This window comes from Besnoitia besnoiti, chromosome V (assembly GCF_002563875.1).
Source record: "Besnoitia besnoiti strain Bb-Ger1 chromosome V, whole genome shotgun sequence".
NCBI classification, from domain to species: domain Eukaryota; phylum Apicomplexa; class Conoidasida; order Eucoccidiorida; family Sarcocystidae; genus Besnoitia; species Besnoitia besnoiti.
The window spans coordinates 1,618,186-1,642,557 of NC_042360.1; the positions used below are offsets into that span (position 1 = coordinate 1,618,186).

A 24,372-nucleotide genomic window follows, 5' to 3' on the forward strand; every position below is an offset into this window, starting at 1 on the left:
TCTCGCTTCTCTCAGCGTTTGATCCTCATGGTGGCGAAAGCTCGACGCCTGCATATATTGGCCTCTTCCTGTGTGTCAAGCTACTTCCCCTCTGTTCCCTTTCCACCACTCCCTGCTGCCCTATCTCTCTTGCGCGGTTCAGACATCTCGCTGTCAGCAGCTCGGCTGAATGAATCCAGACAGTCCTGTTATTCCTGCTGAAATGGATCTCTTCCGCCGTCTAATTCCTACAAACAAAAATGGAGGACCTGACCACGCCCAGCAGGGGCGTCTTCCTCCGAGCAAGTGCGTCATGTCCAACTTCAGCTTTGGAAATACGCTCGGAACAGGTACGAATAAAGTGACGTTTGACGACCGACGGAGAAGGCACAGTTCCGTTCCGTGTCTGCAGGGTGGATGGGTTTCTATTATCGGCAGTTTCGTCTGCTTCTTGTTGTCAGGTTCCTTTGGACGCGTGTTCATCGCGAAGAGGAAAGATGACCCAAAAGCTCCTCCGGTGGCCATCAAGCGTCTGAAAAAGGCTGCTGTTATCCGGCAGAAGCAGGTGGACCACATTCTCTCTGAGAAGCGAATTCTTCAGATGATCAACCATCCCTTCACGGTAAGAGTCCCAGACTCTTCCATGCTCAGGGCCCTCGCAAAACATCCCCCATCGGCTTGAGTAGAGTCGGGACTCAGGGCTGCATCCCTTCATAAGGCGTCGTTTCTGTCTCTGTATTGTTCGCAGGTCAATATGCTAGGGACCTTCAAGGATGATCGTTACCTCTACATAGTGATGGAATATGTGATTGGTGGCGAATTTTTCACCCTGCTGAGGAAGTCTCGGCGTTTCGAGAATGATGCAGCGCGGTTTTATGCGGGGCAAGTCACGCTGATTTTTGAGTACCTGCACGGCAGAAATATCATCTACAGGTAAGAGTGCTGGCAGAGCTTTGTCTAGGGGGGACCAGTAGTCGCCGCCGGGAGTGTCCTAACAATCGCCTCTTCTCACTAATGTTCATGTTTTCTCAGGGACCTCAAGCCGGAGAATCTTCTAGTCGATGCCGAAGGGTATTTGAAGCTGGCAGACTTCGGTTTCGCGAAAATCATTGAGTACCGAACGTACACGCTTTGCGGAACTCCAGAATATATCGCTCCTGAAGTTCTTTTAAACAAAGGTAAGTTGCATGGGTAATTCAGACCGTTTTGGCAGAGGAGACACGCTTGTGAGGACTGTTAACATCTGTGGCGTGTAGTTCGCTGCCGATGTGTTCGCAGGTCACGGGAAGCCTGTCGACTGGTGGACGCTTGGAATCCTGATCTACGAGATGATCCTTGGTTACCCGCCCTTCTTTGACGACGAACCCATGGGAGTATACCAGAAGATCCTGGGAGGAAGGATTGCTTTCCCGAAGTTCTTTGACAAGTGAGTATGTTCATGCCGATCGCCAGCCTCACGGTGGTGTGCCCACAGCCTGATACGATTGCGCGTATAACGTCTCACCTCCGAATATGTGTGTTCCCTTTTCAGAAACGCGAAAATCCTCGTGAAGCGCCTGTTGACACCTGACCTCGCTCAACGCTACGGTAACCTCAAGAATGGAGTGGCCGATATCAAGGAGCACCGGTGGTTCGCGGGCTTTGACTGGAACGCATGCTTGAAGAAGCAGTTGCCTTCGCCTTACAAGCCACCTGTTAGGGTAAGCCTTCCTAAGCTGTGTGACGCCTTGCCCGTTTCGTGGGCGATTTTTTGGCAGCAGTGTGCCTGCACGTGGCGGCGTTTTCGTGGTTTGAATTGTGTCCTGTGGGTTTGTTGTTTGTGTCTCATGTGGAAACAGGGAATGGATGACACTTCCAATTTTGAAGCGTACCCAGAGTCAACCGAACAAACACCACCTGTGACTGGTAACATGGATCCTTTCACGTCGTGGTAATTCCGGAGGATGCATCCCTCATCGCGCTGACCACCTCCTATTGGCACTCGTTGTCTTCTGTCCGGGGACAGGTACTTCCTGGCAACCCCTTGTCCAGTCGAGATTCCACGATCCGTGTGAACACTTACCCTGAGAATGTCCTGTATGGTCGGCGAGGCTGTCTGACGGCCCGCTGGCTGCCGAGCCGGAGGTGCAACACAAACGTAATATGTCTTCCTTCAAGCCTGCCATTGTTTCGGGGTTTGGCGTGTGTCTCTGTGACTCGCCTTTATTTCTTTTCTGTACTTCCTTGCTCAAATCAAGTCTTGGGTGTCGTACCGCGACGAGAGCAAGATGCAACCTGGCATATGACCCGGGCTCGCTACCACAGCTGTCATTTCCAGAGATGGTTGAGTTTTGACTGAAGACGCCGTGGCTGCCGCTACGTATGCACCCGCTTAAATCCCACCAGTGTGGCACCGAGATTCACGCCAGAAAGAAACGTGCCGCCATGCCGCGTCAACGCAAGACCAGCGGCTGGTGCCGACTCACTCCCCGGGTATTCAGGCCTCGCTCATCTTAGTCAAACATTGTCCAGCGGATTCATGGAAGCTGGCAGACCGAGTAGTTATCAAACCAGGTCGTCCTGGGCCATAAATTGCCCTTGCGGTGCCGCGGAGGGTACTTTAGTCTGCTCGCTGTGATGCAAACGCTGTACCCCGCATACGCAGGCCAGATAACATCTGGGGAGGTGCGGGCGCTCACTGTTTTGGGGTTTTTTTGGCACTGGTCGTCGGCCACAAGAACTTTAGACATAAGGGCTGCTCCTGGTTGCATCCTGGTGTTTACTTTGCGTGGTAATACCGGTGTAGTTACTGGCAACTCTTAACACGTATTGCCCTACACGCTACATTCTATGTAGTGGCCCATTTCCATTTTGCACTGTCTCTTGGTACCGTAGCTACGGTGCTTGCCTTTATCTTTTAGAGCAGAGATACGATCAGAGAACCTGTAAATCTATTCAATCTAAAAACCGCTGCTTCACCCTATTTACAGCATCTGGTTACTAGTATACTTAGGTAGTACACTATCGAACCGTATTCCCGTGCATACACTACGTTTTAACGGTGTTCGAGAGATGCTGTTTTTGCGGGAGAATCCGCTCGTGCGCGAGGGAGGGAGGCGATGAAAGCAGCTTACATTTGCGTTTTCCGTTTAATGCATAGGTCTAGTCATGATCAAGACCGGTTCATCACAAGCGGGCGGTAAAGATTTCAACGTCAGTATAAAAGAATGACCGATCCTGCGGTTTGCCAGCGAACATGAGGGGAAATGCGGTAATTCACTGATCATTGAAAGAGCTCTGACGAGAAAAGAGCGCACGAAGTAGCACAACTTCTACTTCAGCGCAACTCAGTACGCCCTGGAAGCAGCACGCCCTGTTTTACCCCAACGAAATTTTGCCTTAAGCAGATCCGAAAGATGCCGTTCTTTTTGTATATTTGTGGCAAGGCCGAACCCCTCGCCAAGTTAGAATTTGGTACAATGTCTCCGAAAAACACTGTGTGATGCCTCGCCTGTACAGACAGCGAAGAAACACCACTCCTGGAAGCGCACTGGCAGGACCAAGCTGGGCTTCCCATACCGCTTCGCGTATCGAGAAGAAAACGGTTAATCTGGTGCACGAAGAATGATTCTCGCCCCATCATGGAGAAACAGGATGTCCTTTCGGGGTTAACCCCTGCTCTGCTTTTCCGCAGTAAAAACCATGGCACCCACAGGCGGATACTTCTGTCAGACTGTGTCGGCAGGACGATGTGCTGCAACTGCATTACAGAGTTCCTCGGCTCAAGGGTGCCATATTTCAGCAAGTCTGTGGTACTGGAGGACCTTAACCGGTTTCTCGGAAGGCGCAGTCTTCCTCCAAAAGAAGCGGACAAGAGTACTTCGTTCTGTGGTTCTACTCGGATAGTTGCAGTGATCGTACGTCCTCTTTTTGTTGAGCGGCGCAGACTATACGTTCAGCTATGCAAGCAAATTCCAGGTAGACTTGCTTTTGGAACATGGTGCAGTGCGAGAAGATGAGGAGGCGACGGCGACAGCAAACGCTGCGGTGCAGTAAGAAAGTCCGAATAACTGGGCTGTCGGTCGCTGCATGCAGCTGCTCCAGGCTTATCACCACAGTGATCAAAAGCGAAATCTTGGGTGTGGATTCGGAGGGGCGGAGCGCTCTCGTGAGCGCCGTACTAAACGATGTTTTCAGAGGACTGGATTCTGGTGCCCGAGGATGCGTCAGCTTCGTGCTTCTCCTTCTGAGAGCTGTCGTAGAGGCTCTGCCGTTCGTTATCGAAGTGATTCGTCAGGTAATAGCGAACGGCACTCTCCGCTGTCGCCGCGACAGAATCCCTCGTGCAGGATCCCCACCATATTGAAACATTGTTCAGTGTTCTGCTTGCATCGCTTCCGCACGACCTTGAAAGCAGTGGCTCCATCGTGTTCTTGTTAACGCGACTAATTCGCGACCAAGAGGGCCGTGACCTCCGAGAAGGGGTGGAACGTATCATAGGGGTGCTTTGTTCTGGGTTTACAAAGGCGGCTCCAGATTCCGCTTTCAGCATATATACACTGGAGTTCCTAACTGTTATTTCTGAGGTCGAATCGCTGTTCTCGACGCTGCTGGAGAACGAGCAGGCTCTGCTTAAGACAGCAGAAGCTTTTCAAGCTATTCTCGTTGCGAAGACTGTTCCACCTGAACTGCAGACTTGCACGGTGGTAATAATGAACCGAATACTAAGAGGCCGAGCAGCCGTAGCGATTCGAATTTTTCAAGAGGAAGCTAGCGTGGTCGAGTGGCTTCTGGAAACAGTGAGAAACGGAGCTGCAGCAGTCCGGCCAGTAGCGCTGTCGTGTTTGAGGACACACTTTTTCTCGGACTCTCTGTTTATAGAGCGTCATTCAAGATTCGGTGAGATGCACTGTATTATCTGGACTTGCTCCATGATTAAGCTTTCTGCAGCGTTTGAGATGCTATCCGAAATGCTGACAAGTCAGATTGATAATGAAGAGCTCCTTCCAGCTCTCTTCAGTCTTTTACCTAGTATCGAGGTCAGCAGAACAACTCTGCACTTCCAATCATGAGTGTCGTCACTGGAAATGCAGCGTGCCGGGGCCAGACCCGGAGAAATCGGTCGAATAATAACCTCTATTCATCATTTCATGGGATTCGGCGATAAAGTGACTGATGGGAAATCACAGGCATTCTTTGAATCATCGGAAGCGGTGTACGGCATGCTGAAAGCGAGGAAGACCCCCGCGCCGCCGATAAAAGAACACAGTTTGTCAGAGACTCTGAACAGTGTCCTACGTCTTTGTTCCCGGCTCCTTGCTGGTAAGGAATACCTTGGTGGATGAACGAAGGAGAGGAAAAGGGCATTGTTCTTTAGCTGTTCATCATCGACAGCTCATGGATACTGACGGCTGCGGCCAGAGTAACCCAGATGGGTTTTGGGCCAGGATGTAAGATACTCAGGTCTTCGCCACAGCGGAACGAGTGTTACCCTCTTTCAGTCTCATGACTATATACAGACTAGCTGATATCGTCGAGGAGGACTCTGGGTCGATTCCGACAGGCTGGAGGAGCACAAAAGATCTGCTCGCGTTGATGTGTTCTATACTGACGCATACCATTGCTCTTGAGAGTCGAGCAGCAATGGCCGAAGGCAGCGAAAACAACGATGAAAAAACACATTACGTCTGCCTGGCACTCCTAGTTGTATCACGAGTTGCCTCGGCATTCTCGGTAAGATGTAACTAAACATGTATTCTTGCAAAACATGTAACGTCTGCTTCAGTTCGATGGAATGGAGTCAAATGAATCACCGTGGCTTAGCCTCCTAACCTGTGCTGCGGAAATCGTGTCGAGGGTAATCAGACTCCAGGAATCACGGCAACGCTGTCGAGAAGAAGGCGATGAGAAGATTCGATCTTTGTGTGGAGAGGAAAACAACCTACGGCAGGCCCTTGGTAGGAAAGCATCTCTGAAGATTTTCCTTAACACTGGCACACCAGCCCATGGCTCAGCCGTCTGTAATTTTGTTCCGTAAGGACCGACTGCCATATCCACTTTTTTGACTGCTGCAGTCTGAAGGACGTTCGCTTCCTCAGCCATATCATTGCTCTCGGGAACAGTGATCGGCAGATCGAGAGCGATGCAGTCTGCATGGAGAAGCTAGCGTGTGTACTCGCATTTTTTGTTAGACCCGTAGTCCAATCAAGAGACGCCCCCCCTCTTCTGGCCAAACTGGAGATATACGACGGCATGCAGTCGCTCGTCGCCTGCATTGTAAAGCATGACCAACAGACGCCAGTCCCTAAAGTACGACTTCACAGCAACGATCTGCCACAGAACACAGTTTATTCGGACTATAGTTTTCATGTCTCGTTGCATGTTGCGCTGCAGCTCTTCTTTTTGCCCACCATCTGTAAGACTTACCATGCTTCGCACGGGACGTTGATAGAGTAATCTTCCGCGGAGCTCAGGCATCGAACCCCGGCTGCTGAGGAGACATCGTGAGTCACCACACCTGCCACCGAGTCAGACAGTTGTATATTCTGTCTTTTTTGTCTCAGTGTGCCAGCTTGCGAGCAAGAATTGTGAGTTAGCGTCTCTTGCGTTCAATCGGCTAGCGTTGCTCATCTACTCTATAGAGCTCCGTGGGAAGAGGCTTTAATGCAGGTGGCATGCCCGGAGGGTTCAGTAAGTGGCGAAGCGTTGCCATTGACCCGTATTTTTTCATGTCTCGCTCAGCTTGGGAGCATTCACCCCCGTTTTCTATTCTGCGCAGCAGCTCGCCTGGTTTCTACCCCATCCAAAATTCCTGCGGTGCTTCAGCTGCAGCTGATGAACTCGAGAGATTGCTTTACTTACGAAGAATGGTGCTTCTGGAATCATGATGCAAGACGCCATCACATGGAGAGAGTGAGGGACCCTTTCGCTCTGAAAACAGGGTGTGCTGGACTCGTTCCACCTGCAGGTTATACAGTCTTTGTTTTGCCCGAACGGAGACCATAATGCGGACACAGGACGCTTGCAGTTGCTAGCCAGTTTTGCTGAACGCCTGCTTCAATACGACCTCCGTATTCACCAGACCAAATCCGCAAGTACGCTTCCGCTGATCATATCCGCTCACTCGGTAAACTGCCATTCGCTGCCCCCACACCAAATATGGATTAACTCCAGTGGATTCTACGTTTTGTCGCAGGACCTCATCGCCCCGATTGTGACGAGCGAACGTGCTATCGCCAGCGGGGCGGCTACATGGCTTCTGTGTCACCTCCCACAAGACCAGGAGGTGGTCCGTCCCGTCGTCAGAAGTTCTCTGATTTTAGGCCTGCTTGATTCTTTTCTCGAAAAGAATCATCGCGGCACGACTAGTTCCGTAGTGCCAATGTGTTCGCTTGCGTCCGCTCTCGACGTGAGTGGCACGAAGTTTATGCGAGGCGGCAGGAAACTAAATCAGACGGCTTACAGTATCTTTCGACAGTCGCAAGAAGGTGCTCCGCGTTCGACGAAGCCGACACTGTCGAGTTATCGTACCGCGTAATAAGGATCGCGAAGATGGCATGCGAGGACATTCCTTCAACATGGGTAAGCAGTCTTCTCACATCATATCTACCTCAGCATTCACCTCTTATAATCAGACGGACCACAATTTTTCTACGATGGTCCGTGCTGCCGTCCGGTGGTCGGTAAATCTCATCAGCTACTGCCGGAAAGAAGGGCATAGAAACTGTAGGCACATGAAGCTTGTACTATCCGTCCGCGCGTAATGCTGTGGTGCAGGCTTGAGTATCTTGCGCACCGCGACTGCATTCCACCGTTTGATACAACGAATCATCATTCCACCTGCATCCTACCTTGATGGGGAGACAACGGCGCTGGCACTGTTCGGCCTTAGTTGCCTTCTGCTCCCACTAGGAAGCTCGGATGTAAGTGCATACTCACACCTCGGTTTAGGCACAGCTCATGCGTCGGTGTCTTCAAGAACTGTAGGACGTGGGACCTCACCGAAATCCCTCAACCCCTAAAGCGCTTTGTGCAAGACCCCACCAAAGCCGACACGAGCGCAGACGAACTGCCGTTCAACACTGTCGTTTGGGCCAGTCTGCTAAACCACAGCGGACGTCACGTAAGAGCAGCTGCAGCGTCGGTCCTTTCCTGTTACTTCCTTACAGAGGTGAGCGGAATTGGAATGTGGCGTCGTCTACTGCTCTCTTAGAACAATTCATCTTAGACGAACCCGGAGGCACAACCAGATGATATCTTAGCTTTGCTCATGAGCGCAGTCGACGGAGTATTCCTGGTAAGCCTTCCCCCTGGTTGGGAACAGGAGACGTTGCTGCGTTGTGCAGCCGATGATCATTGACAGGATGATGCATGTTTTACCTGCATCAGGACCTTCACGACACAGACACAATCGACCTTCTAATCACCTTGCTCGATGCGATTTTTCTGACCAACGCCTGCGACATACTCGTCCGCACATGTTTTCTTCACTCATTATTTTCTCTGGCCGTCCTCTTCGACGTCACGGCGCTTCCGCTTTTCGATGCCACGCCAGAGGGGAATAGCTCCCAACAAGCGTGTGCATTGGCACAGCCACCACGAGTTCTCTTCTTCTGCATCGTAAGCAACACGTTTCACGCCACACTAGCAGCTGGCTACTAGTCTTAACAGTTGCTAGAAACTCTGCCTTGCTGGTTCGATCCGAGATTGCTTCTGGACATCGAGGTTAGTTCCCTTTGTAACGTGCGGACATCATTTATGCTTCCCCGCTGCTCCAACACTTTTGCGCGAAGGTGGTTAAACGCCTGCTTCGTGAGCTACGCGCTACGGCGCCATCGTCTCCGGCTAGAGCATGTCTTCTTCGGCTCATACACAAACTAGAGTGCCTAGACGACAGTTGGGACCTGTCCGAAGAAGAGAAGTCCGTGAAAGGTTCCATCGTGGCTCGGGCGAAAGAGGCAATGTCTGTGCTCGTGCGCGACAATCAGCGAGGAAAAATGGCAGGTTCGGCAGACCGTTAAGACTGCAGCAGGCTTAGGGTACTAATGCGACCAGCTACAGGAAGTGCGGAGCTAACGGAGCTTTCGCATGATGTCAGAGATGCCATTCTCTCGAACCTCATTCCAGCCGAAATGAACTCGCTGTGAATTTGGAGATGAAATTATCTTATTCGTCATCAGGGAAAATCCAGTATATGACCGGATTCCTCCTCGTCATCAGACGAGCGGCGTTACAATAAACCCGCCCGCCTTCACCGCATTTGATAAACAGCCTGCTGATTTTGATAAGACAACTTGTTTAGACGAAAGAGACGAGGAGTGGTCGCGCCTGGCTGAGCCACCATCCCCGACCTTACCCAGCACGGGCAGCGCTTACGGAACATATCTAATGCCACTGCGGTCCCCGTGTGAACTCGCCAGTGCTCCAACTTCCATTCCTACTTGCTGCAGGAAAGATGAGCTTCGCGTAAGGGCTGGCTGATCACCGGCATCGGCGGACACCATGCGCCTCGCGATAGGCACGTTGTCATACGGAGGGAGCGGCGCTCCTCCGTAGAGAGGATCTGCGACGAACTCGCCATCCATGCGCCTCTGAATAGCCGTCAAAATGTCCTGTGAACACGCACACACACGCCAATCGCACGTGAAACCGTACGCAGTGACTGAACACAAATCCCGCGCTCGGAGGTGGCCACATGGAGCCGGCATTTGTCTTTCGAAAATGCACATACCTCGTGGCTCTTTCTCGAAATAGGGTACAGGATCATTGCGGGAGTGATGAACACGAGCATGATTGCGAGTGCAGCGCCGTAGCCGACTCTGATCGTCATGATAACCTTTTCGGGCTCCGGTTCTCCAATCTTTTTCGTCCCATCGTATCCGAAGCGCTCGAGCAGCAGAAGCATGATTTCAAGAGCAACACCGGCCATGATGTTGGCGAAGAACATAAACACGCCGGCGAATCGAGCTTCGTGCCTGAGAACAACATGCATGGCTCGGAAAATCAGTGAACATGTTCTGTTGACAAGGCTTATGCTTGGCAGAGGACAGCGTGCATGATGGCTGTTATATGCATGAATGACCTTACCTGGCGCCCGTTCTGAACTCGTCGTAGTCCACAACATCTGGCTTCATGGCTTCTGGCGTGGCAAAGTAGCCTCCCATGGCTAGGCCACCGAGAACAGAAAGAGTGATGAATAAAGCATTGTCTCCCGGTCGCACGAAGACCGCAGCGAGGCCCAAGAAAAGCGCCAGCCAGAACTGCAGACAAGAATGCGCACGAAAACTGACGAACATTATTACAAAATGCGCAAAGGACCTACTCGTACACAGCACGCCGTCCCCAGGACGACTATTAAGAATCTACTCCTACGCATTAACATACTGGTTTTGGCTCCAACCCGCCTCCTTCACGTTCGCAATTTGGTCATGATCGGTTCAGGCGTTCCTATTGGATAGGACGAAGACAGAACGCCGGACCACAATCTAGCGGTTAAACTTACACCTGCGAGTAAAAATCTCCACTTCTTCTCCATGCCCACGTAGGAGCTCCCCAAGAAAACCCAGAGGGGCATTCCAACAACAGCGCTTGCTGTAAAGAGGAGGGGTGCCCAATCTGTCGCGAATGATGACTGAGTGACGTGCTTGCAGAAGTATGGCAGCATCATTGGCGTCACCGCTCCGGCCATGATTGTGCATGAGTAGCAAACGATGAGCAGGAAGAAAGGCCTATAGGGACACCGACAGAAGAGGAAAGCTTCATTATCCAATTCGTGGATCCTGGCGGATGCGTTACGACGCGCACACCTAGCGTGAGAAGCCAATGCGCACCGATTCCGCAGAACCATTCGTCTTGTCTGCCAGGTGGCTGGTCGCTCTGCTCTGACTGCGATATGCACCGACTAGTGCACAAAAAAAGTCTTCCCGCCCGGGCAACCTAGGGTCAGAGGGACACCTACAGATTAAGGAACATCTGCTTCGCGGAATCGAAGCCCATCATGATCCATTCACCGAAGGTCTGTGACTCGATAACGCCGCTGTAGTCCATTTGGACGCTTTCCTCCTTGATGACCAAAAGCATGATCAACGTTCCAAGGACGAAGACGCCACCGTACACGCAAGCAAGGACCATGAAGCGAAGGCGGACAGCCTCAAAAGAGGAACCAAGCGTGGTACCGAGGATTCCGTGGAGTAGTCCACACGAAGTCGAACCCACTGTAATGACTGATACGGCGATGGCCTACAAAAATTCGCAGCACGCGTCGCCGGACCCGCCAGAAGCATTCACCTATTATGCCGAAAAAGCACCCCGCTACGTTTCGCAGTATGATATAATTGGCAACAACGAGCCTCTGGCCTGGCCACGCAGCAAACTTGCGAACGGCTACAACAGCTGCACGTGTTGCGCTTCAGTATTCCTCTGTAGGGGTCCCGTACTGGTTAAGCTCCATGTGCAAAATGCGTGGACCCCTAATACGCACTCTCTTGTCATGTGTGGGCCTGAACCCGATTCGTGCTTGGCTTCTCCAACAACCAGTTCAATGCATCCAGACATACCTGAAGTTTCGTGCGTTCATCGTAGTCGAAAGTCAACTGGGCGCCCAGCGCCTGATACGTCACTTCATTGCAACCCCAAGAAATTCCAAGAAGAATGGCGAAGCAAAACGCCCACTCCACCAGGCCATTGTCCGGTGTCAGAGTCGCCGGTGGTCCCATCAAGCACATGAAAGTGACTGAAAACACACACAGAAAAAAAGCAGATATCGATACCAACGCGAATCACGCCTCTCGCCCTGAAATTGCAATCAAAACGGAAGCTTCCTTTTCTGCTAAAGCAACAAACGCGGACCGTCAGCGCGGCAAGGATTCACTTACTCGCGTGAAGCACAGCGGAAACAGCCAAATACGGCTTTCGTCGGCCGAGCTTCATTTGAACCCAGCCACCTGTGATGTCGCTGGCCCATCCAAAAACAGGCTCTGACGCGGCGTACATCAGCATGAGACACAGTTGAATTTTTCCAACAGCGCCTGAACGAAGAATAACAGGAGAGGAACACACACAGGAGACGCCGGAACAAGCATGGCGAGCTGCCTTCACATGCTCACGTTTCAGCTTCTAAATTGTTGACAGTGTCCCATACTTGTCGTCCTCCGCAGGGAACCCCAAACCCATAGGAGCGTAGACGAATCCTGCATCTGCGTTACACGAACTGGCTTCCACCAGGCAGGCATGCACCCTAAGACTGGGCGGATACACTGTCCTCACACGCGGTGCCAGAATCATCCACCAAATACACCATTCGCGTACGCGAAGCTCTGGGGGCTTACCAGCGCTGACTCCCATGACATCTGTATAAAAATAGGCTGCGAACGTCGTCAAAGTGAAGTTCATTCCTCCTGCGCCGATCATAGGGGCGGCGTACGCGAGGAGGTAGGACCATGGCAGTTGCTTCATACGCTTCGATGTTAGTCCTTTCCCTACAGACTTCTCAGACCCAGCTGCACAGAGAAACACAAACAAGGACTGGAAACAGGGTAAAATGTTAACAGATGGCAGAGCGTGCACCGCCCGTGACCCAGTGAATCCTCCGTGCAGGCGCGACGGGGAGCACCGTCGACGATGGTCGGAAGGTAAATCTGCAGAGCCGGACACTCAAAACATCATGCTTGCGACAGAACAAGCGTAAACAGTTGGGGCCAGCATTGACACAAAAAAAAAAAAATAGCCGCCGTAGCAGAGGCCGACCCCTGTCGAACGTCACACTGACTGACGTCGCCCTGCATTCGATTCAGTCGTATGAAACGCAGATTGCACTCCCACAAGACTTACTATCTGACTCTTGAGAAGAGAGAGGCTCCGTGGCTTCGTCCGGAGCACGCCTCTGGTCACGGAGAGACCGCTGACGGCCCTCCTTTTGCAGGCTCATGTTCACCATGGTGACTACCGGGACGAGGAAGATGCGGCAAATGCCAAGCCGATGAGTTCCAAATCTCTCGAAACTAAAGTTGAAGCAGAGCTGGCCTCCTCAGATGCCCCACGAACGCGCTTTCGCAGAAAAGGAGAGACCCCGTTCCGCTGCTCAGCAGCGCAGCTCTCCCCGATGAACTATCTGGCAAACGAACATGAGAAACGCTGGAGCTTCACCTGTGACCAAGCTCCACTGCAGCCCATTTTAATTCCTTTCGCCGAAGGGAGGGGGGAATAAACGCGTTCAAATGTGCTAGACCTGTAGAACAACAACTCGCTTCCCTGTCAAAATGGGAAAGCGGAGTGTCGACAGACTCCGATGAAGATCTGTCGAGTTAGCAGAAAAACAGGCCAGATCAAACACGGGAATCTCGAAATGGCGGAAAAAGTGAATATAACACTACGTACTCAACGAAACAAAGAACATTAGGACATGGGTAACGCGCTTTTTGTATCCCAATAAACGCAGTGCTGGTCGAGGAATTTGCGTTACATCAACCAGCCACCTCCTCCGCCCTCGCTTTCATACCATCCCGCTGGCACAGCTACTGCCAGCCTTGTGTTTGCCACTTTTAGGTCTCAACCGCACGTATTGCCACGAAAACCTGCATTTATCTTTCCAGAATTCGTTGCTACTTGGGAGCCTCTGAATTCCAAGTTTCGCAAGAGACACGCGACGCCCCATAACCGAAGGGCCGTCGCAGTCGTGCAGTCTCGAGCTCGCGACTCGCTTGCCGCGTTGCGGTGGCTGTGGTAGCCACCCGTGAGCATGACCAGCGCTGAGCATGCAGTGCTACCTAGAGCCCCCCTGCATGGAGGGTAGTGAGCAGCTCCGGTGGCACGGCGCACAAGAATGCGGCGTCAGGAGCTCCCCGCATGCTTCGCGTTTTTCCGCAGAAATTTCCTCCCGGGGCTCTAGAGCGGTCACAGGCACAGAGCGAATGTGTCTGCAACGTTCCAAGCATGCGTTTGGGGCTTGTGGCACGCCACGTACAACTAGGACCGGTGCAAGGCTAATGGGCGTCTTTTCCAATGGTAGCGTGTGAGGGAACAGCGTTGCGTGGGAAACATCACCCCATAAGAGAGTATCGAAGATCGTACGATCCTTACTACCGTTTATTTCGTGAGAGCTTGAACGGGGAACAGGTTTTCAAGGGTTTGAAAATCGTTTAGTTAAGCTTATACCTGATTCCGCCAGCTGAGATGTACTTTATGTAGGGGCGCATCTATCCAAAACATCTATCGGTGAACCGCGACGGATGCCCAACAATTCTGACTCTGAAGAGGCATGAGGACGAGGTGGAAAGAGCGGCCGATGCAGCGCAAGCGACACAGGTGTTGTGGGGGGTACGCACTTCCGACCGCGGAAGCTAGAGGATGATCCAAAATACACGAATATAGGGACACGTGTAGCTGTGTTGCGTACTGTTCGTGCGGCCATGCAACCCTTTCAGCGCATGCTCCTTGCGGTGATACGCTGGTTGCATCGCTGATATTCGTGGAGCTTTTGCTTGCAGACACTATCATGTGAAGAGCTCTCACCCCGACACGAGCTTCCCCCTCAAATTACGGTAGCGGGGGTCAACGAACAGTAGCAGTATGACTACCGACCTGCCCCAGCCACGGCTGTATAGAACCCCCTCTGCCCCGTAATGTTATCGTCTTCGTCCGTGAGAGAATACTGAGTAGTGTTTCACGTGAGCCGAGCTAATTCCAGGGCTGTAGGGGCCCATGGGTGTTTGTGGAAGCCACAGTTTGGCTATGATACTTGACAGCTTAGGGAGACTCTGGCACCCTGGGTGCTAATTCCATCGTTAGTAAAAACGCGGTCGATGATTATGATGGGTGTGTACGGCCTGAAGCGTTTTTAAAGTGACGAACCGCCGCAGGACTAGTGGTAGCTAACGCTGGCCGCAGGCATGCACTTCTTTCACATGACAGACAAGAGAGGCCTGTCGCAACATGGAAGCAGGAACGTTCCTGTTTGCGGGGGAAGGGAAAACATACTAAACGGAGAATCTTAACCATCGCTGCGACATGCAAACCAAATCTCCGCAGCGAAGCTCACAACTGGCTTTCGAGTGTTAGCATACAATACCGGCTGTGTTCAGCCGCCCCCTTCTAAGTAAACAGTTGATACTCGGTTATAAGTCACCATGCAAGCAATATCACTAGGATAAAAACTGAGACTACATGGAGAATTGAGGATTCTGCAGGCGTTGGACCACCCAACTCTTCTACTGCGTCGTGCCATGTGTCTTTGCTCGTCACGAGCACGTTTTTATCCTATTTGCTTGCACCATCACTGTCTGTTAATCATGCCTGACACTCTCTAGGTTGGCGAATTATTCTGACAGGGTCGTACCAACCTGCGGTGATATGAGGGAGATGGCATTTTGTGTTGCAGGGAAGTTGGACTCGTCGCCGAATCCCTTCGCGTACAGGACGAAACCTCTTCACTGATCGGGGGCTGACCGAGCCCGAAGCCGTATTGCACGCAGAACCTACATCATAACTGTTCATTTTGTTTGCTGCGCGATGTAGTATCCGAAGCACATACGGAATACCGGTGCACAAACACAGGCACCCAAAACCGGCGCGAAAACTGTATGTGCGTACGACCTCAGCAACAGCCGCCTCTTATCGATTCTTTTTTGACTACGAGGTTTCAAATATGTACATATACTATCGTACGTCGAGTGGAATTGTAGAGAAAAAGGTGACAATCACAAAAAGCGCCTACTCCGAGTTACTTAATTTCTGGCATCCGATGTGCGCGGACTGCGGACAGATGTCGGCCGCCGCACCCCCCGGCAGCGACTCCACTGCCTCTGACTTACGGCAAAAAACACGCCTGAAACATAGCCGGAAAAGCTTTCAGGTTTTCGCACATCATCTTACAACCAAGTGCCCGGCAACTTTACTTTTTTGTAGCAACACTTTCGCGACTGGCAACAATACTACGCTGCACACCTGCGCGGCAGCTCGCCGTCCCGAGGCGTCCTCTGGACTAAGAGAGATTTGCGTTGTCCAGCGTAAATAATTGCCTTCGGGATTCTCATGTCTCCTGCTAATCGAGGCATCAACGACGGCGGCGGGCAGTGACTTTTTAATATTCGCTCCAATGAGTTCTCTGGCGCGGCTGGCGGCGAATTCACCCCGCCTCCGGCAACTACACAAGCAAGTGCCTCAATGGCATCTGACCGACGGTCACTTGTCAATCAAGAAGAAATTCCAGTTTAAGGATTTCAACGAGGTAAGCCACTCCGAATCACATCGCAAGCGGCGCCGCCTTTTGTACACAAATCTGTGTGACACCACCATCTGCGGCCACCACAACTATACTCTCTCTGGCTTGGCTCGTGCCACGGTGGCGGATTCCATCTGCCATGTGAAAGGGGAAGTCCTGTAGCTTTCGTAATCGGCGCCGCACGCACATGAGAGAAGAGCACACATGTAGCATTACATGGGATGTTAGTCTGTCTCACTCTATGTGGCGCATACAGGCATGGGGCTTTATGTCACGGGTCGCGCTGCAAGCCGAAAAGATGAATCATCATCCAAACTGGTACAACGTCTACAGTACAGTCGAAGTCGAACTATCGACCCACGACGCAACTGGCCTAACAGAAAAAGACTTCGAGCTTGCTCGTTTTATGGACGAAACGGCGAAGATTACCGGGAACTAGTAGGGAACTTCTGACTCGGCATTTTCTGCTGCCATTCAAGCCCACCACGGCTCCTATGGATGGCAGTTTCTGCCAAGTCGGCCTGCTGCCTCTGCGATCCGATGAGGATGGCAGTGTGGGGACTCCTGCTGCCGTTTTTTTGTGTACTGTATCCCTGTCTTGTGGACGAACTCAACACAGCAACAACCAACGCGCTGTGTTGCCTAATCATGCTCCTGCTTATGTGCACGAACTGCGTTGAATTCTCGAAGAAACACATCTTCATTTCGGTGTGTAAGATTGCTATGTGGACCGAACATTTGACAGGATGAAACCGTTGATATGTGTCAGATCTTCTGTGACGTACACCGGTCACCCCCATACTGTCATTCTCAGCTGTTTTCTTCGAGCTCCTCCGGGATCGCTACGCATCATTATATGTGGATCCTCAAAAGTAGATGCTCGAAATATACGCTGAACTACACTAACAGCGATCCAGAGCGTGTTGTGAGCCGTACTGGTGCGTCCCCCCGTATCGCGTTGTGTCCTTAGCGAAAGGTAACCGCTATCGAAGTCCCATATACGAGCCCTCTCCGCTACCATTACTCTACAGGCCGAAAGCGTGTTCGTGCTCCAATTGACTGTATCACTGAAAGAAAATGCAGATCCGCCATCGTAGCCTGAGTCGTGTGGGACGACACAGCTGTTCAGCTAACAGCCGTTACACTGGATAAGCCTAATGAATGCTGCCTGATCGGCGGTGCGAGTGAAAACTGGGGTCTTTTGTCGCAGCGCATGCGGTGTGCACCCTGGAATCGGTTCAGCGTCTGGAGTCGCACTTGACTGCTGCCGCGTGTCAGGGAGAGCAGCAGTACGCTGGAAGCCACAAGAGAGTGAGGTTCGGCGGAAATAGGGAACAAATAGAGGTTAGAACGGGAGTTCGGACAGAGCCTACGCGAAAAGATGGATATTTTCTCTGAGAGACGGAATTAAGCTTGAACGATCTCTCAATACGCGACCCCAGAGGCAACCTACGGTGCCGAGCGGATAACAGCCGCCAGAAGCTCTTGCCTAACAGGAAGACACGCACAGAGGCAGCATACACACGCACGCACATGATAGACTTCCATCTTGTTGCGCGAGTCGGTCTGAAAAGGCGAAGACTCACCTCTTGGTTTTCCTAAATGGTGCACTCTTTCGTTGAAGCCCGTTACCGACGAACCTTCTACGCCTAAGAAGTTTTCTTCGGCATGAATAAACCTTCCCGCTTCTTCCAGTACGTTCTCCACAGCCTCAGGTTGCCATGGATACCATATGTGCATGCCAACGCTGCCCAATGCGAGGTCGGTTCGCTCCCTCGAGTGCGCTCATAGCGTCGCTGTCGGACCACACAGACGCGTTCTCCCAAAACGATGCACCCAGCCGTTTCGCAGGAGACATTCCCTAATGTCTCCGCGCCCTTCCTTCCTCAGCTGTGCATCTGAGCAAGGAAGAGAACCTACGATGAGTGCAACATTCCGGTATACTCAACCAGTGGGTAGGCAACCATGCCTGGGTGTACGCACACCCGACACTCAGCGTCTCCTGCACTAAGCAAGGCCGGACTTTATCCACCGCGTATTGAGAGGCACACTAAGTCCCTACCCGAGGAGAGTCCGTGCCTTCGTCCACTCGTCCGCAGCGCCAGCGCCCTGCTGCAGGAGCTCTTGCAGAGCCGCGGTGGCGCTCTCCTTGTCGAGGAGGCTGACCGGGACGATCTCAACACCGAGGACCTCCGCGGTGCAGCATCCGCTGTCATCTTCGGGGCTGCAAGGCAGGCACACGATACACGAGGATGATTTTGCGTGAAAAGGAGGACCTCCACCGAAACCCGTGCCCGTGTGAGGCCGACAGGCAAAGGAACACGTGAAACTCACGCACACGTGTGTAGACGGGGCAGACAGAGGCGGCATACAAGCTGAACACCCACAATACTGAAACCTGCAGGACGCCCTCCCGCCGCCGACGGACAGGAGACATCCAATCCAACACAAAGGCGTGCACAAACGTACGCTTGGCGTACGGCCAAACGCTTGGACAAGCGCTGACACATGTGCGCTAGAGAACGCATGCAGATAATGCACATGTGTATGTGTGAGTATACGTAGTTGGCAAGCGCTCAGGCAGAGCAGAAACGCCTCAACCTAGTAATGCTCGCCGGGACGCTTGGCCTCGTGGGGGTGGGTGGGTGGGGGGAGCGCTCTCAGCTCCTCCTTCACTGAACTGCATACTGCGGAAGCCAGTCTTGCGCCCCTGTGAGCCTACCCCGTCTTACCCTTTGAAGAGCACGAAGCCGTCGCTGAGGAAGAATCTCTCGACTTCCTCTCCGCTTTCGCCTTTCCTGACGATGACTTCTCCAGCCTTCAGGCGAGCAACCGTCTGGGAATGGCCGTTGGTCATCGTCATGGCGCCTTCACTGCCTGGATACACACGCAATGGAGAATCCGCCGGGGCGACAGTTCTGCTCAAGCGGCCCTTCGCAGATCCTCTACGGAACTGCACGTCAGGACTAGGCTACTCATAGACCAGGTACGCGTGCGAAACTGATTCCACTCGCCTCCAGTCTGCGCAACGCATCCTACAGAAGCGCCGTACTATACACGCCACCTTCGGCGGCTGAAAACTGCGTCGCCGCCCTGGGATACGCGCATCATTGTGCGCATCAACAGCGGAGAAACTACTATTTCACACGCCGCCCAGGCGTCAGATGACGAGTTTGCGGCTGCAGAGGGAAAAGAACGGGTGCTTTGGCGCCAGCGATTTGCCGCGCCACGCCGCGGGCCGCTGCACGGACCTGGGACAGTGACAGAGCGGATGGGTGTGCGAACGAAAATGGACTCTGAGGGGGAGCTGAGCGTCAAAAGAAGTTGGTTCTTGAACGGATTGGCGCCGCCTGCCCCGGCGGAGAAGTGGCGAGTCGGGAGGACGCAGGCAGGCAGGAAGACCTGCCGCGTTGAGCCCATGAGAGAAGCGGGCGCGGCCGTCAGGCCAGTGAATCGCGAGAGTGCGCGCGCAAACATCGTGATAAGGAATTCACACGAAAACTCAAGGCGCTGGGAATACACCGCTCGCGGATGGAAACCCCAATCTGTGTTCACAGAAAAACAGTCTCCGCTGCGCCCGAAAAACACCCTTGCTCGACAGAGAAGGTCTCGCGATTGGGCCGCACTGCGGCTTCTAGAGAGAGACAGACAGACTTGAGAGCATGCGCAGACCGATATCGGTAGAAGAATGACGCGACCTTCTTTTCCCCGGCGCCAGCAAGAAGGGGGACCGCAATTTCAGAAGTAAACCTCGCGGGTGTGTGTAGCAGGGGCAAGTCTCTTCAGCGCGTTCGACGGCCGGAGTGCAGGTAAGCCAGCGCTGTTGCTAGGAAGCGAATAGAGAATTGCAAAAATAATGGAAAGAGGAGCATTCGGGAAGTGGCGAAGACCGCCAGCGAGACAGCAGCCCTGTGTCTGAAGCACTTGGAAAATCGTAAACAAAGGCAGAGCCTCGAACCGGGCGCATGCAGGTCGCGGCGTTTTTGCGCGGCACCCCCCCGTTGATTTCGAAGACCTGCTCCAGCCGCAGCCATCGCCGCCCGCTACGGAGAAGTTAAGAAAACTCGAGACCGGAGAGTTGCAGTGCCTCAGACGCGCGAAGAACCCGTTTTTGACACTCGTAACAGTAGGCCTCCGCCCGAGGCAACCCGTGTGGGGGAACTCACACCTCCGAAATGCGTTTTCCTCATTCCAAGACTCATCACGCAGCTTGCGCGGACAGCGGCCTAAGGCCCAGCCGCAGTAGGCTGCAAGCTGTCTCTGTCTCGCTGCCTCGGACCTCGGGCGGGCGCTGCAGAGGCGAGCTTGGCGTGATAAGGCAAACACGCACACATCTACGATTTTGGCGTGCGTGAGATTTGCCTACGCGCTTGAGGAATGCGACTGACATGCGGATAGCTTCTTTTTTCCTCTGAAGGCCCGCGAATCGTGCGAATCAGCGTGCGCCGAGTCTTGGCGCTCGGTCTTCTGTCCTGCGGCCTCCGTGCAGGATTTCGGAGCTTGATTTGTGGGAAGTTTCAGACACACTTTGACATGAAACGAGTCAGAGGAAGTCCCGCTGAACTTCCGAGAGCGTGACTTCGCAAGTTCTTGCATTTTTTTGATTTGAGCTCAAGGCCGTCCCTCGGGAGCCTTCGCTGTCTTTAATACACGCAGAACCTGGAGCGAGGCGCGACCCTCTCTCTGCCCCGAGGGACGGTTGTCTCTCCGCTTGGGCCTTTCCTGCCGCCTGCCCTTTGTAGCTTCTCTTCACGGCTGTGCACGGGTTCGCCGTAGTGAGGGTGTCTCAACTCGATAGGACTTAACAGTCTCTTTCTGGCTACGCGCCTCCTCCTAACGAACTTCGTACCCGCGCAGACATCTCCTTCGTGAGCCTCGTGAGACGCACTAAATCCCTGAACCCTCAGTCTCCACCACTTATTGCTCAGAATCACTCTTCTCCACACGCCTTCTCCGCGCCGCCGCACTCGTGTCCAAAATCCGTCTCATTGCCCGCCGTCCTCTTCTCTCGCTCGCACCGTCTCAGCCTCGCCTCCTCGATAGGCAGTTGCTTCGTGCCTCGGTGCGAGCGCGTGCGCCGCGGCGTTCTCAGCCGATGCCTCTTTCTCTTTCTTCTGTGGAGGACGGAGCTCTGCGGCGGGCTACCTGCCTGCAGCGGACGCACCGTGTTTATCTGCACTCGCGCGCATGGCTGGCGCCGTCACTGGCTCCTCGCCCCGTCATAATGGAAGTTTCTCTGCGGAGGTCTCCGTTCTTCTGCCAGCCTCTTGCGGCCAGGCTCGTCCCGCTTTCTGTCTGCCTGTTTGCTCTCCTTTCCGCCGAGGCGCGGCCGCTGTCGACTCTGCGGGCGGCCTCCCCGCCAGCGGCGGTTCAAGCCGTGCCCGCGTCGCGCGGAGACCCCCCTCGCCGGCCCGCGGTCACCTCGGGCTCCACCGCCTTCGTAGTCCACCTCTCTGTCGCGGCGCCTCTGCAGTCCCTCCGCCGCGCCGATGCGGTCTCCCCCCTGGAGACGAGTCGTTCGCCCGTCGCCTTGACAGGCTCCGCCGCTGGTGCCCGCTCGGGCGGCGCGGCCTCGATCTCTGCAGGCAGGTCTGTGCCATTCGGCAGCTCGCCAGCCTCGTCTGCGGGCCTCTGGTCTCTGCGGAGGGCAGCAAGTCCCTCGCCCCAAGCTGAAGAGGACGACGACGCATTCGAAGGCTTTCGAGCAAAAACCGTCGCCCTCTTCCCCGGGCAAGGCGCGCAAGCGATCGGTACGTAAAGGGTCTTTGCCGACTCTCAAGGGACAAGAACAAAGGGAGGCACAACTCCGAAGGGCCGAAACTTGCCGCTGCGAGGTGCCACATACGCACGAACCACGCAGAAAGTTCCCCCGAACTGCCTCTTTCGCTTACGTCTACACAGGTGTTCAGTGCTACGGGCACATTTACATGTTTGTATTCTTGTACGTGGAAATGTATACATATGGGTCCAGATGTGTTTATGTACGTGTACACATGTATATATGCGCATATGTATGTCTGTGTATGTGTATGCGTATATATGATCAGGTATGTATGTATATCTAGTTGTGTGTGTATATCTGTGTATGTGTATATATCGCCCTTCGCGGCGCGTTCGCTCCACACTTTGTTGCGGCTCGTGTTTCACGCGCAGGCATGGGCGTCGAGTCCGCGCGGCAGTCTGCCGCGGCGCGGGCGTTGTTCAAAGAGGCCTCGGAAGTCGTCGGCCGCGACCTGCTAAAGCTCTGCGAGGAAGGCCCCGAGGCGGAGCTCCATCAGACTTCGTGGGCGCAGCCTGCGCTGCTCACCGCGAGCATGGCGGCGGTCGCGCGCTGGAAAGAAGGACAGGAGGTACGCGGTGCGCGTCCGCGCAGGGCCGCCAGGAATGAGAAAAGGAAGAAAAACAGATCGCCTTGGCTGCGCACTCTCCGCGGCTTGCTGCGCCCGCTTGCCGCCGGATCGTGCCTCCGCCTCGGTCTACCTACGCAGCGTCTTCACGTCTGCATCGAGTGCCCATACAACTCACTCAGGAAATGCAGCGGAGATCCACTCTCACAACACTCGCCCCAGAGCCGCACAGAAAGCTCACCTAGGGGTGCGGCACCTGGGCATATGTGTGTATGTATATGCTTACGTATATATATGTATACGTACGCATGAACACATATCTGTGCCTCATTTGTCCGTTCACCTCTATTGCAACGCGTGAACCACCGGCGTGTGCGAATACAAGTCGCAACAGAGGCGCGACACGCTCTCCTGTGGATATGCAGCAAGCACCAGTCGGCGTGCGAGGAAGTCGCAGCCTCGGCTTGACGCGGTTTCGTCCGTGTTCTGCTTCCTCTCTGTGTCTGTCGGTGCCGCAGGCTGCTTCCGCGGAGCCGCCGCGCCCCGACGCGTGTCTGGGTTTGTCCCTGGGGGAATACAGCGCGCTCTGCTTCGCCGAGGCGCTCTCCTTCCCTGCCGCAGTCCACTTAACGCGCCAGCGAGGCCTGTTGATGCAAAAGGCCGGCGAGAAGCAGAGCGGAAGCGGCATGGTCGCCGTCCTCGGCCTCTCCCGCGAGCAGGCGCTGCGGCTGCGAGACACCGTGCAGACAGTCCTGCGCAAGGGACAGCGGGCGCGCGCCCAGCCCGCCCCGCAGGCTGACACCCCGGAGGCCGGCGCTCCGGAGGAGGTCTGCGTGATTGCCAACTACCTGTGTCCAGGGAACTACGCGTTTTCGGGCACGCGCGCGGCCCTAGACGCACTCGAAGAGCTCGCCACGAAGAAGGTGGAGAAGGATCAAGAGGAGGCGCGCGGCTTCCCTAGAGCCAAGCGCGTGGTGCGGCTGAAAGTCAGCGGCGCCTTCCACAGCTGCCTCATGCAGGAAGCGGCCGAGGGCCTCCGCCAGGCGCTGGAAACAACCGAAATCCGCGCGCCCAAGATCCCAGTCGTGATGAACGTAGACGCCCGCCCGCACGCGAGTCCGCGCGTCATCAAAGAGAATCTCATGAGACAGGTGAGAACTGCGTCGGGAAAATCGAGAAAGACGTCGACAGAGCGAGAATCAGCCGCCATATCCGAAGCAGCGGCTCCGCCGAGCCCTTGGGTAGAGAGATTCCTGCGAGACTCGCTGCGTAGCCTCTAACCTGGGTGCGTAGAGCGGGGGCTTCATGTAAATCGCTAGCCCGAGCAACGCAGGGAGGGACGAGATGCCGGAAAGACAAACAATGCCTCTCCGAAGGCAAATACGAAGGGGAGCTGCCTTCATCGCACAGCAGCGACGCGCTGTCTTCTTGCTCGCTCTGAAGAGGATCTCGCCCCGAGGCTGTCGCGAGCCTCTCTGGCCTCGTGGCTGCCCGAACAAGCTCATCAGCGGAAATGGATGCCTGGCGGTTGGGAGGACGCCTCCTCTCGCAAGCTGCGTGATAGGAATGTGCCTGAAGCGCCGCTTGACTCCGATTTTTATCCTGTTTTTGCAGCTGACGAACTCAGTGCTCATGGACAAGAGTCTGGAGGTGCTGGTGGAGCGCGGCATGCAGGAGGGCCTCGAGTTCGGGCCGGGGGCAGTTTTGGCGGGTCTGATGAAGAAAACTTCGCAAGACGTTAAAGTGCACCAGGTGGCGTGAGCTGGAGGCGACGTGGAATGCCGCGAGCCTCTCGGCAGGCCGCAGGAAGCCTCGGGGCAAAGGGAGAGGATCGAACCCGAGAGCCAGCCG

General features: G+C 54.1%; 5 protein-coding genes across 5 annotated transcripts; 3 read left to right on the top strand and 2 right to left on the bottom strand.

Annotated features, from left to right (window-relative positions):
* Positions 1 to 202: 202 nt before the first annotated feature.
* BESB_060510 (AGC kinase) lies at positions 203 to 1,913 on the top strand (the record flags this gene model as incomplete). Its single annotated transcript, XM_029364465.1, has 7 exons — positions 203 to 329; positions 441 to 601; positions 728 to 912; positions 1,012 to 1,157; positions 1,258 to 1,405; positions 1,511 to 1,679; positions 1,818 to 1,913. 7 exons carry the CDS (start codon positions 203 to 205, stop codon positions 1,911 to 1,913), a joined length of 1,032 nt encoding a protein of 343 aa, XP_029219173.1.
* A 7,416-nt stretch (positions 1,914 to 9,329) lies between these two features.
* BESB_060520 (transporter, major facilitator family protein) lies at positions 9,330 to 12,892 on the bottom strand (the record flags this gene model as incomplete). The annotated part of the gene is made up of 9 exons (XM_029364466.1): positions 9,330 to 9,569; positions 9,689 to 9,932; positions 10,045 to 10,217; positions 10,460 to 10,685; positions 10,916 to 11,196; positions 11,514 to 11,689; positions 11,832 to 11,984; positions 12,285 to 12,455; positions 12,787 to 12,892. The coding sequence occupies 9 exons, from the start codon at positions 12,890 to 12,892 to the stop codon at positions 9,330 to 9,332; spliced, it is 1,770 nt and encodes a 589-aa protein (XP_029219174.1).
* A 3,156-nt stretch (positions 12,893 to 16,048) lies between these two features.
* BESB_060530 (pterin-4-alpha-carbinolamine dehydratase) lies at positions 16,049 to 16,613 on the top strand (the record flags this gene model as incomplete). The annotated part of the gene is made up of 2 exons (XM_029364467.1): positions 16,049 to 16,180; positions 16,431 to 16,613. The coding sequence occupies 2 exons, from the start codon at positions 16,049 to 16,051 to the stop codon at positions 16,611 to 16,613; spliced, it is 315 nt and encodes a 104-aa protein (XP_029219175.1).
* A 1,010-nt stretch (positions 16,614 to 17,623) lies between these two features.
* Positions 17,624 to 19,651, bottom strand: BESB_060540 (putative ATP synthase; the record flags this gene model as incomplete). The annotated part of the gene is made up of 4 exons (XM_029364468.1): positions 17,624 to 17,663; positions 18,237 to 18,398; positions 18,907 to 19,051; positions 19,426 to 19,651. 4 exons carry the CDS (start codon positions 19,649 to 19,651, stop codon positions 17,624 to 17,626), a joined length of 573 nt encoding a protein of 190 aa, XP_029219176.1.
* A 1,618-nt stretch (positions 19,652 to 21,269) lies between these two features.
* BESB_060550 (acyl transferase domain-containing protein) lies at positions 21,270 to 24,282 on the top strand (the record flags this gene model as incomplete). The annotated part of the gene is made up of 4 exons (XM_029364469.1): positions 21,270 to 21,924; positions 22,328 to 22,524; positions 23,040 to 23,672; positions 24,136 to 24,282. The coding sequence occupies 4 exons, from the start codon at positions 21,270 to 21,272 to the stop codon at positions 24,280 to 24,282; spliced, it is 1,632 nt and encodes a 543-aa protein (XP_029219177.1).
* Positions 24,283 to 24,372: the final 90 nt, after the last annotated feature.